Source organism: Quercus lobata, chromosome 11 (genome assembly GCF_001633185.2).
Source record: "Quercus lobata isolate SW786 chromosome 11, ValleyOak3.0 Primary Assembly, whole genome shotgun sequence".
Lineage (NCBI taxonomy): Eukaryota > Viridiplantae > Streptophyta > Magnoliopsida > Fagales > Fagaceae > Quercus > Quercus lobata.
The window spans coordinates 42,660,220-42,673,888 of NC_044914.1; the positions used below are offsets into that span (position 1 = coordinate 42,660,220).

Genomic DNA, 13,669 nt, shown 5'->3' on the forward strand with positions numbered 1-13,669 from the left:
GTGAGAAAATTCTTTGGAGAAGATTATGAATCGCACTTATCTAAGTATTTCAAGCTTTGTTTTTCGGAATTATTTCTTCACTCGGATGGGTTGGAACGCTACTACATGTTTCAATATTATCATCCTGTGTTCTACAATGATGGGGATAAATACAAGTTGGTCCATGTGTTGGCTGATCTTCGAAAACGAGACGTACTGTACTTTACACAATATTTTGGGCTTCATGATCCTGAGTACGGCTATCATTGTTGGTGGTCATCACTTGCAAAAGAAAATGACGAATCAATGCTTGGTGGTGTCTATTTATACAAAGATAATAAGATTGCCGCGTATGACAATAATTCAAACAGTCTACCGATTTTTCTCCGGAACTGTCACGAGCACCATACAGGTGGTTCTGAGACGAAAAACAGGAGGATTATAGAACGCAACCAACAGATTGAAGAGGAGAACAGAGAGATTCAAAAAAAAAACAAAAAGGTGCAACAAAGAATGCTTCACTGTGGTCAACAAGCCAATTTAGAGCTAGAGCGTAAGGTATGCATTATTTTCAATGTTATTTATTTATTTTAAAATGTTAATTATTATGGTATGATTTAGATTAAAAAAATATGTTGGTTATTACGGGTAGAGAATGGGAATTAGCCTCCCAAAAGATGGAGTAAAATTGTTTACCATAATCTCTCGCAATCTTTGCAAATGTTAAAATGTTATCGATGTTTTTTTGGTGTAGTTGACTCCAAAAAAACAAAATATTCCATTGGATCAACTGCCGTTCCACTGTGAACTTGAACCCAAGATAACCGAAAGGTTTCCAGGTATCTACGCATGTCTAATTGACTCATGCATTCGAGGATTTAATGATAATGGGGAAAGGCGTTTTGGTTGCACGTTAGCCCAACTGCTGTTTGATAAGAGCCCATTTGGTTTTCAGGTAATAAATAAGTATTGGTTAACAATCCATTTTAGAAAAGTTTTGACACTATTCATATGGAAAATGAAAAAAACTGTCAAAATATTAATTTTTTTTTTTTCATAAAAACTTTCTTTAAATGGATTGATAGCATCTCCCATAAATATTTACTTTTTTTTTTTTTGAAATAAGGAATATATAAGAATATATTTACTTGATTCTTATTATTAGTGATTAGGAGAATATGTCTGACTTATGGAGTTCGATACAGCAGCAACAACAGGTGGGGTATATCGGTGCCGCTACTTTGCAGACTGAGATCGCTCCTTAAAGAGAGACGAAGAAAAAAAAAATGCCGGGAGAAAGGTGATTTTTTCTGCATATCATAATCGTATGGTAAATGTTTGATTGACTAATGATAATAAATAAAAAAAAAAAAAAAATCGGATCATTTTGCATGTTTGTTAAAACTTTAGGCCTATTTGGGAAGTTTGATGGTGGAGTGTTATGTTATATATTGTTGACATTTTTCATGTTGGGCTAGCATAGTCATTATTTTAGTATGTATTTATTAATAGCATGGATTTATCACTGTGTGTTTGTTTGATTAGACAGCCTTTAATGTGTAGGGCTTACAAATTTTAGTTCTCACAGCGGAAAGGTCCTAACTTGCCAAAGTATTGGATTACCCATTAAAATCCAGTACATTATGATCGTTTCTTACCCATAAAATACACACCATTTCTTACATTATGATCGTTTCTTACCCATAAAATACACACCATTTCGTTTTTACTCACCATGTCTGTGGCTTCCTCCTTTTTGATCTCATGGACTTTTATATTCACCATCAGGTATGCCCATGCTTGTCTTCTCATTATATTATGTAGTGATTTTGTAGAGAATTTAACAGATTCTTCTGTGGATTCTGGCTAAGTTTTCTGTCAATTGATATATAGTTTACAATCTATATTTGTCTAAGAGTAGATTTGATGTTTTCATGCCATTAAGAGTGTTTCAGAGAGCAAAGCATTTCTGTCAATTTTTGGCTCTAATAGTTTTGGTGGTTAATGTTAAGCGGGCACATTTCTTTCTCAATCCATCAAGCTAATTGATGATGCCAAAATTGTCAGTTGGGTCACTTGTCAAATCCGGAGCATTAGACAATCTTGTAGGACCTGCAAAATAAAGGAGGGACTGATCGAAGAGACCACCGGGTTGTGCCTAGTGGGGGAGCCTCCGATGCTTAAGTTAGTACCAACCCATATATTGTGTATATAGACAGTGTTTTGTAGTAGTTTTTTGACGTACCTTAGCGAATGAACAAATTGTCCCTTTTATAGGTGACTTAGGTAGCCGTTGGACATAAATGAGGGTGATTATTACCTTAATTGCACCGTTCTTTGTCTTGATGAGAGGGTTTAAGGCCTTTGATGATCGTTATTGAATGTATTGGGCGGTTACTCATCTATCTTTGATGGCCTACTAATGACGCAAAGACCGTCCATTAAGATGGACAACCTTAATAATTTTTATGGACTCATCAATTGCCCCCCATTCCCAAGTCTGGTTTTGCTTTATGCTAGTCAGACTTTGGGAATATTCTCGACTTGTTTAGATTTAGACTTCTTTATCTTCAACTACTTTCTCCTTCAAGAACAGTAGTATTTTTGCGACGACTTCTTAGTATCTACCTTTTAAAGGTCTTTTTGGACGTTCGAGGGATTATAGCTTGATCTTGAAAGTGAGCTAATTTCTTTGGACGATCATTTTTTATCACTGCTAGAGAGTAAGGTAATTTCTTTGGACGACCATTTTTTATCACTGTTGAAGAGCGAGGTGATTTCTTTGGACGACCATTTTTTATCACTTCAATGCTTCTTCTTTCATTCATTTTTTGGTTGTCACGTTTGATATTCTTGATTTGCGTGTGACTTGCATTTGTGTGAGAATCCTTGTTTGCTTACACTCGTCTAAGGGTATTTAGCCACTTAGCCACTTTTAGGTGACTTACATCCAGTTACAGAGCTTCGTCATTTAGACTTCGTCAGCGATTTACATCGGCCTAGCGGAATCTTCTCCTTTCTTTTTTTTTTTTTTTTTTTTTTTTTGACTTACATCCATTTAAGGAATCTTGTCACTTAGGCTTCGTCAGTGATTTACATCCGTCTTGGCGGAATCTTATCACTTAGCCATTTTTTGGTGACTTACATCCATTTAAGGAATCTTGTCACTTAGGCTTCATTAGTGATTTACATCCATCTTGGCGGAATCTTATCACTTAGCAATTCTTTGGTGACTTACATCCATTTAAGGAATCTTATCACTTAGGCTTCGTCAGTGATTTACATCTGTCTTGGCGGAATCTTATCACTTAGCCATTCTTTGGTGACTTACATCCATTTAAGGAATCTTCTCACTTAGGCTTCGTTGGTGATTTACATCCGTCTTGGCGGAATCTTATCACTTAGCCATTCTTTGGTGACTTACATCCATTTAAGGAATCTTGTCACTTAGGCCTTGTCAGTGATTTACATCCGTCTTGGCGGAATCTTATCACTTACCCATTCTTTGGTGACTTACATCCATTTAAGGAATCTTCTCACTTAGGCTTCGTTAGTGATTTATATCCGTCTTGGCGGAATCTTATCACTTACCCATTCTTTGGTGACTTACATCCATTTAAGGAATCTTGTCACTTAGGCTTTGTCAGTGATTTACATCCGTCTTGGCGGAATCTCATCACTTTTTGCTGGAAAGATTCCTTGATGCTATGTCGTTTTGGACCGTCTTGAGGTCATGTTAATATCTGTATTAAGTAGCACATGCACTTGCCAAGACTTGGTTAAACAAGAATTTTAGAACAATTCATACATGAATAATAAGTCACCAATGGCCTAGGTGGGCCTTTTTCTTATTTTCTTGTAATCCTAGAGTTTTACCTCTTTTGTGATCTATCTAGTAGTACATACATTTTTGCATGAAACCTTACTAGGTGTAAATTTTTATAGACGAATATAAAAGAGACAGATAAATGTGTTACCTTAAATGACGACATTATTTTGTCACAAACCTCAATCTTTTTATTGCTGGGATCTTCTCAACAAGCTCTTCCCTTTTTAAGATGACGAGCTCTTCTCTTTTCAAGATTTTTTATGCTCAACATGATACTTCATGTCTAAGGCCTAGATCTTTTTTGCTTCAATTTTTTGAAGATGTAAAAACTAGGCCACGTTGTTGCCCCCGTTCAAACATGGAAAAGGCAGTTCTCGTTTGTTGACGACTATAGGAGTGGTCTATCATGATTGGAACCCTTTTTTTTTTTTGCGTGCTTTGACGACTATGGTCATGGCTGTTTGTAATAGCAATTTCCTCTTCCTTCTTCTTTAATTGTACGCTTAAGTCACTTCACTAATGCTAGTTGCATTTTGTTAGGAATGACAATGTACAAATATGCAATTACTTGCTATACAATTATGGATGTCAGTTAACGAAATGCATTCCATATGAATCATAGAGAAGTATTTTGTAATATATAAAAATTGAAGCTATTTGACTATAGGCTTGTCTTAAACTAAGCTTTGTTAGGTGCTTGCATCGTATATAATTTTGAAAGCAATTTAAAAAGGTTTTGGTGAGTTGACGGAGACAACAGGAATTTAGTGAGACCTAAACTCATGACCATATGATACTCTAACATTTAAAATCTAGGAGACTTAATAGAATTTCTCAGATTCATGATGATGGAACATATGCTACTAATAATACAGTCATATTAGCTGTGATAATTGTAACAATTTTATAGCAATGTTTTCAACATGTTTTATATGTACATATTTGTAGATAATCATGCAAGCTTGATATGCACTTAATTCTAATAAGATAATATTTGGCATGGCTAAATAAAAAGAAAGAAATAACTAAGTTACCTCGACAAGAGACCTTAAATTATGATACTATTATGTACATACCTTGATATTTTCATTGTTGTAGCCTTCTTCACAAGCTTTAAGATCTCTTTTGTTAAGCTTAACATGCTACTTTCATGTTTGAGGCTTGGATTTTTTTTGCTTCATTCTTTTGAAGGTGCAAGGACTAGGGCATGTTGACTGTTCGCGGTTATATTTCCTTCCTTTAGGGACGGAGACTATCCTGGGGGCTTCTATTATTACTTCCTTTATCGTTTGATGGCAACCAGTGAAATGACCCTTGCTTTTTGTCTCTTTGTTGAGACAGTGGCCTAGTTGGCCAATTTCTTTTCTTATTCTTCTCGGGCTATTCACTTGACTGTTATGATCAACTGTCTGAAGTCCTGTCATTCTGCAATTTATACATATACTTGCAAAGTGTTTCATTAAACACTTGTCATATGAGTAAAGAGACCACTGGTAAGATTTTATAGGGCATTTTGCCTTTGCTCCAGTTTGTTTTAAGGGGTGATCCCATTAGGGTCAAGATTGGCATGTGCATAAGATAAGATTCTTCCGAACACATGCCTAATTGGTTATGCATATACTACAATTTAAAAAGAGTACTTATGCTTGATACATGTTCTATCATCATACTTTCACATTCAATAAATATTCAAGCTAAATTTTTAACACCATGTCTCTTATATATCATTGTGTGAGCCATTATGTATCAAACATATAGCATACTGATATAACAATTATATATCAAACATATAGCATATTGATATAGCATTTTTTTTTTTTAAAAGAAAGAAATATTCATGATGCTATGGAAAGATTCTAGACTTTTCCATGATTTTTGGCCTTGGTACAAAACTACCTTGTAGCAGTGTCAACAATTATATATAGATAGAGATGGAGTGGTATGATGCTATCATGTCACATACCTCTGATCTCCTTTTTAGCAAACTCTTCTTGATGAATTCTCATTCTTAATCTTGTGGACTTGAGAGTATATGTACAATCGAGATAGTCTAGATACTCTAGTCTAGTTGTTGTACTACATGTATTCTTGTTGCGTAAAACATTAAGCTTGGAGCAACATTGTCAAGCAAGAAATCACAAATGTTATTAACCACAAATATATAAAATTTATTGTGGCTTATGGGCGGTTGATGTGTCCATAACATAGTCTTTAGCATAGTATACCTTAGCATGTTTGCATAACACAAATATGCATGTGCATAACATAAAGAAAATGTAAATTAATTCATACTGAGCACTAAAATAATGGCTCAATTTGTGAAAGTATGATGCTCAAATATATAGAGACCAAAAAAGTTTTCATGAAACCATGTAGTGGATTTATGCATCAATTGTTAAAGCATGTTTAATAAGCAGACAAGTATACATGAGGAAAACTCAAAACCCCAAAAACATATGTAGCCAAAGAACATGTTATATCATGAGCTATGTGAACAATGCTGTCTCCTACTATTGATATCCTTTTCATTTAAAGAATTTATATGGATATAATCTGATACTATTTTGAGAGCAAATTGTATGATGACAATTCGAAGCATGTTCATTCTCAAAGTCAAAGCAGCATGTATATGCTCATGATCATTATGCATGAATTTGGTAATCATTTATGCGCTTATAGGATTTCTACTAAAAACAATTCTGTTGAGAATTATTCCTTCCATAGTTCCACTACTTGCATCCACTAGTGTATAACATATGTGATATTGTTGATAAAAAAGAAAATAACTTCTCACACATGTAACCAATTTAGCTGTGCACGTGCATATGCCAAAAGATATAATCTAGGCATGTCACGTTCCAAATTTAAAGGGAGCAAGAATCTCTTGTTAGATGGATTTCAATCCTAATAAAATCTGGTTCCATGCTATTAAATGTCCAGATCGAGATTTTGATATTTGGTAAAGCAATTAATTAAATTTGACTTTTACCATCTTTAATAACGAAAATTAAGATACTTAAATTTGATAAAAATAATGGAGGCTGAGGGCCTTTACCTTAAGTGGTCCTTAATTGCAATACTTAAGCACCATAAATTCATAACCTTAGCCGACAATATAATTGACGGGTTTCTAGGTAGATTTATTCACCATGTAAAGAAGATAATCAGGGATTTTAATTCGAAACTGAAATATTATCTCCTATATTTTTTCTTTATATGGTTTCAATATATATTAGTCAATTACTTGTTTACTAATCCTTTGAATTGACATAGGAATTAATATTAAATTAAACATGTATGAGAGGTACATGATGACACATGCTATTGGTGGATAACATGGTGCATGGGCATATTGCCCATTCATCTTATTACCCATTTAGCCTTATGACTTATAAGTCATGCATATGGGCTAGCTTCAGGGTTCCCCCATCTTCTAACAGATGGACGACCTAGATTTATTAATCATAAGTAATCAAATTGAAATTATTAGATAACATACCAGGCAATATACCGGTTTAAAGAGAACGTTTCCATCTTTGATCTCCTTTTTGGTAGGTTCTTCTTGACAAGTTCTCTTTAACAACTATTCATCGTCTCTAGACCGCATATCGTCACCATATGTGGTATTGCAGTCAACTTTATTTTTTATACATCTCTTTTGTGAATGTTTTCAATCTCATAGATGACTGCTACAAGATTAGTTTTCTTGGACATGTATATATAACAATTTTTGCCAAACATACGTAAATCATACATAAATCATGACAATTTTCACAAGATGCAGTTGTAGCAGAAAAATAGAATATTCATTATCGTTGGCTTCTACCTACCTAATACTAATTAGGTTTGGCCCAGCCGAGCTCATTGGATTTTCTCTTATTTCCAAATTTAGTGTTTTTAAATTTGGTAAGATAGTAGAATCTGACTTTAGCCTCTTTAGTGTCTAAACTCTAAAATTATAATATAATTTCGGTAAGACAAAATTTTGGCTTCAACTTTCTCTAACATTGAAAATTATGATTTATTATCTTTGAAAGTAGTGAAATAAAAAGCCATAGTTAATGGTATAATGTATGAATATCAACCAAGATACTATCAGTATACCAATTGTTTAATGCTATAAAGAGACACAAATGATCTCCTCGTGTTATAATAGGAAATATAGTAAAGGTGTAAAATCCTTTTTTTGGCTATAATTAGGATATCAATTAGGCCTTAATATATAGTTATATTCGGCTTTAATGGCAAGGATCTCAAAGAGACCGGTTTGACTTCTTAGTCACTAATCTTCTTTGAAGTGTGCAGCTTATAACAATCAAGGTATTCATTACCTTTCTTTTTTAATGCCTATATTTAAGATCATAATTTTGGTAAGGTAATTACGTTTTAATGAAATTTGACTTCACCTTTCATGCAAATTAAAACAATAGGGAAGAGTGAAACTAAGAAAGAAAAGCTCTTTGACGGTAATTTCATCATAGCTTTTGACTTGGGTGGCCGAAAATTACATGACCACCTACAATTATCTCTCTATTTTCAGCAAAAGAATATTTAACATAATAAACTCCTTTTTATGTTTATAAAGCATTGGAAGAGGTTATTGTGTTTTTAGGCTTTTAGGTCATTTAACAACACGTGATAAAACCATTTGACAGGATGAGAAACGACTCATCTTACCTCAAGACCCAAGAGTTGGGCCATGTCGTTGAGGCCTGTCATGTTCTTCCAAAGTCCGTGTTTGTCTCATGTTTAGTTTGAGCCTCATAGCGAGCCACCTTTGGGTGATTTGATGGAAATTTTGAGGTTTTGTTCTTTGAAGACGAAATTGCTAAATGGGTTTGCTTTATTGGATCTTGAAATAAAGAAGGCTTAGCCTTTTGATCTCCTCTTCACTGCAAATCCAATTGTATGCTCTGTTTCTCTTGGATACGGGTTCTAGCATCATCGTCTATGAGTTTGAAGTGAGTGACCCTTTGTTGTAGGAAGAGCTCAATGGCAAATCGCTTCCCCACAGACGGCGCCAAACTGATGATGCCAAAATCGTCAGTTGGGTCACTTGTCAAATCCGGAGCATTAGACAATCTTGTAGGACCTGCAAAATAAAGGAGGGACTGATCGAAGAAACCACCAGGTTGTGCCCAGTGGGGGAGCCTCCGATGCTTAAGTTAGTACCAACCCATATATTGTGTATATAGATAGTGTTTTGTAGTAGTTTTTTGACGTACCTTAGCGAATGAACAAATTGTCCCTTTTATAGGTGACTTAGGTAGCCGTTGGACATAAATGAGGGTGATTATTACCTTAATTGCACCGTTCTTTGTCTTGATGAGAGGGTTTAAGGCCTTTAATGATCGTTATTGAATGTATTGGGCGGTTACTCATCTATCTTTGATGGCCTACTAATGACGCAAAGACCGTCCATTAAGATGGACAACCTTAATAATTTTTATGGACTCATCACTAATGTTGTACCGGTTTAGATCAATAAAATCCTATTAAGTTATGAGGATTTTGTTTGCCAACAGGTTTAGAGGCTGTTTGGTAATGTTATTTTAGTAACGTTGTTTGTATTTTTTAGAAATACGCGTGAGTGAAAAAGTATATGAAAATAGGTGTAATGTTATTTAAACATTGAAAGCTATTGTTTAAAACACCCAACCAAACAGAGAGTTTTTGGACTGGGTTAGAATTCAGGTTGCACAAACCATATATTAGAAACGGGTGAAAGAGACGTGTGGGAATGAGCCCACATAAACGCAGCTTTTGACCAGTGCCTCTAGTGTATCGGACTCACTACAAACATGACATGTGCTCATTTTCGAACACGTATCATGATCGCAGCAAGTCCATTGTCATAAGACATTGGATAGAAACCACACTTTTCTACAATTTTGCCATGCGGTGACTCAATAGTGGTCAAAAGTTGTGAAAATTGTTGTGTAGTAGACATTTCATTTAATTAGCCATTCACATGAACAAAATGACAACAACAAAATGGTAGGCCTATCCTAGTGCACGTTTTGGTACAATAATGCGGTATGCAATAAATGTTGATTTTCAAAAGAGTTTTTTCCTTTAGCCTATACAGCAAACTGTTTTCAAATATCTTTAGGGGAATAGCACAGATTTGAATGGGCGTATACCCCAAAGCTGAAACCCATCGTCTCCCACTCAGTAGTGACAACAACTTCGGCACTGTCTCGCTTATCACCGCATCCGCCTTTCCTCCCCATAATATACAACCATGAATTCGGCTCATCAATTCCAATCGAACAAGCAGATTGATATGTATGTTGGTTTTTAAGTTTCAAATTAGGATTTTTGAATTAGGGGTAGAGAAATATAGGAGATTAATAATTTGGGAGTTAGGTTAAGTCTTGACAGTGTGTGATTAGCGGATTGCTTTAGGTGTTTTTGAAGCTCCATAGGAGCTCTTACTATGCATTGTGATTGAAAACATTAAGTTTTGTTTGAGATTTTATTTAATAATTGTCAAATCTGTGGTTTATAACAATTTGAGATCATATTGATATGATCGAGCTTAGTTGGGTCCTGCAGTTAAGATATATGGTCTGTTTCTCTTATGCTTTTACAAAGCTATTAACTGATAAAAGTAGAAATCATAGATTAAAAAATTCTTAATTTGGTAATGTAGGATTAAGGGCCCAAATTATATATTGGGTTTTGAGCCTTGTCCGAGAGCGTGGGTGGTCTGAGGAAGAACGAATGGTAAAGAATGGTTCAGGCTCAAGACTTAATGAGCAAGATGCAAATAGGAAGATTATCCAAGAAGGAATATCTCCTTAGATACGATAAGTACAACTCAAATATGTTTTCCAATGATCAGAGTGACTTTTCATGAAGCTCCAGTGATAGAGACGTGCATCATGAACATACGAGGAGGAGGGAAATCCAAAATATCTAAGGAAAAGCCGCTACCACTGCATTTAATGCACTACAGCTACTTTCCTGACTGCATTTATGTGGAGAAGACCTCTGAACAGTGTTGTCTTGGCCACCACAACTCATAGAAAGCCAAAGAGGGTGTCTGATGGGACAAGTACTCAAATAAGGGCTTAAATGATCAACAAGTGTCGGATCATGATGGTCCAAAGGGAGCTATATAATGTAAGGGATCCTTCATGAGGAAGAGATCAGAAAAACAGAAACTGAATACTGTAGCAATCAAAATTGTACCTGTACTCTGCTTAATTGATTTATGTGAAGAATAACCTCCTCGGACAATGAATTCAGTTAGTTCTATATTCCTTGTCCTTACTTGACCATCTTCTAAATTTATTCAAGCCATTGTCCAATTCATTAAGGCCTAGTTCTTTAACCCATTCTCTACAAATTTATTATACTGGGCTCACTGGGTCAATATCCTACACACATTTTGGGCTTAGGCTGTTAAACGTGTCCCTACAATTGGCGCCCATTGTGGGGCGAACTTGTGCAATAGTGATGCAATGCTTAACTATGGTAGGATCAAGTCCACACCATGTAGAGTCTTTGGGATCCCAACATGGCAATCCGTTTGTCAATCTTGAGCAGAGAGGCGACCGTGAGAGAAATGTGCATACCGCACATACTGATAGGAGTCAACCTCGAGGTGGAACCCATATCTCCCAAGCAAAAAGTAACAAGGACCTACAACTGGAGATTAACCAGTTAAAGAGAAAGTTGCGCCATGCACGGCGAGACTGAGCCCCCTCCAACTCTGACGTTTCCTCTGAGGAAGAAGAGGATGTTAGTTATAGGCGAAGGTCAAGAACTCCATCTAGCGAATCTTTTTCCTACGAAGTAGAACACCATCATGAATGTAGACATAAGAGCCCGCCACGCAGAGGCTTGGGAAATGATGCTATGAGCAGGGCATTGAACTAGATTTCCAGATTGCCCTTCACACGCAACATTGAGGAGGCAATACTCTCTCGGCAATTCCACCAACCAACATTTACCATCTACAACGGTTGAACAGATCCTGTGGAGCATGTGAGCTACTTCAACCAAAGAATGGCCGTCCATTCCAAGAACGAAGCCTTGATGTGTAAGGTGTTTCCATCTAGTCTGGGACCAGTGGCAATGAGATGGTTTGCGGCTTGGGGGCAGATTCCATAAGTTTCTTTAAGGAGCTCACCCAAGCGTTCAACTCTCATTTTATTAGTGCAACAGGGTTCCTCGACCCTTAGACTCTTTATTGTCTATGTCCATGAGAGAGGGGGAGACCGTGAAAGCATACTTGGACAGATACTGGGAGATGTTTAACGAGATAGATGGTGACTTTGACGATGTGGCCATCAGTACTTTTAAAGTCGGCTTCCTAGCCGAGCATGGTTTGAGGAAAACCCTGACTGGCAAACCTGTCACCATTGTGCGCCAACTCATGGATCGGATTGATAAGTATAAAAGGGTTGAGGAAGACCAGTAACAGGGGAAAGGAAAGGCTAAGGTTAGCCCTCAAGAGATAAGGGATTTCAGGTCGAACCGATACAATAACAACCTGCTGCGGAGAGATTTTGCTGGGTAGTCAAGGTCTACTAATACTCAGGTGGTTAATGCTGTGTTTCGACAACCGGTGCATTAGGTTCTTGAAAAGATTAAGAATGAGTCATTCTTCAAATGGCCAAATAAGATGGCAGGAAACCCCATAAGGTGTAATTAGAGCCTTTATTGCCATTACCACCAGGACCAAGGACACACCACCGAGGATTGTAGGAATTTGTGGGATCATTTGGACCAGTTGGTCCGAGAGGGAAAACTCAAGCAGCTCTTGCATCACTTAAGTGGCTAGGGGGGCCAGATAAATTCAGAACCCCGGAGAGATGATTCCTCAAGACTTCCCTTGGGAACGATAAATGTCATCTTCGCTGCTCTAGGGAAAACCGGCTCCTGTCCTTCCAGAGTGATGTCTGTTACTCGGCTACTTGCCGAGGATGCTAATTTGGAGCCAAAGAGGCCTAGAACAGAAATCCAATCGATTATGCGCTTCTCGGACCAAGATAAGATCGAAACCATCCAACCCCACGATGATACTTTGGTGGTTACACTCAAGATTAAGGGCTACGATGTGAGGAGGGTGTTGGTAGACCAGGGCAGTGGTGCTGAGATTATGTACCCCGACCTGTATAAGGGGCTAAATTTGAGGCCTGAGGACCTAATATTCTACAATCCCCCTCTGGTGAGTTTTGATGGGAAGACTGTCATCTTGAGGGGTATGATAAGACTACCCGTGCAAGCTAGTTCAGAGGTGGTGGAGGTAAATTTCATCGTGGTGGATGCTTATTCCCCCAACATGGCCATTGTAGCTAGACCCTGGCTTCATGCCCTGGAGGCCGTCTCTTCCACTCTGTACCAGAAGGTGAAAGTTCCGTCGGGGGGTCGCATTGAAGAAATCGTGGGGAGTCAATCCACAGCCAAGCATTGCCTAGTGGCTGTCATCTTACATCAACCTGAAGTTGAGTCCTCAACCTCTGCTGGAGGGGGCTTATAGCAATCAAAGGCTTCAGCATTGCCTATAAATGGACTAGTCAATGAGGCAAAGTGTGAAGATTTGGAAACAGTTATGGTCAGTGATAATCCGGAGAAGTTCTTTTTAATTAGAACTTAACTACATCCCTAGGAAAAGGGAGAGCTAGTAGAATTTCTTAGGAAAAATGTTAACGTGTTTGCATGGAATGCTTATGAAGCACCGGGGGTGAACCTGAGCTTCATTTGCCATCATTTAAATGTTAACCCATTCATCACCCCTAAAAAGCAATCACCTCGATGCCCATCCAAGGAACATGCAGATGCTGTCAGAGATGAAGTGATGAAGCTCAAACAGGCAGGGGCTATCAAGGAAGTTTTCTACCCGGAATG

At 37.1% G+C, this 13,669-nt stretch overlaps 2 protein-coding genes across 2 annotated transcripts; both read left to right on the plus strand.

Moving 5' to 3' along the window:
* Window positions 1-6: 6 nt before the first annotated feature.
* Window positions 7-1,271, plus strand: LOC115967363. Its single transcript, XM_031086445.1, has 3 exons — window positions 7-537; window positions 734-934; window positions 1,185-1,271. The coding sequence occupies exons 1-3, from the start codon at window positions 106-108 to the stop codon at window positions 1,242-1,244; spliced, it is 693 nt and encodes a 230-aa protein (XP_030942305.1). The 5' UTR covers window positions 7-105; the 3' UTR covers window positions 1,245-1,271.
* An 11,445-nt stretch (window positions 1,272-12,716) lies between these two features.
* LOC115966924 lies at window positions 12,717-13,301 on the plus strand. The gene has a single exon (XM_031086052.1). It carries the CDS (start codon window positions 12,717-12,719, stop codon window positions 13,299-13,301), a length of 585 nt encoding a protein of 194 aa, XP_030941912.1.
* The last annotated feature ends 368 nt before the right edge of the window (window positions 13,302-13,669 follow it).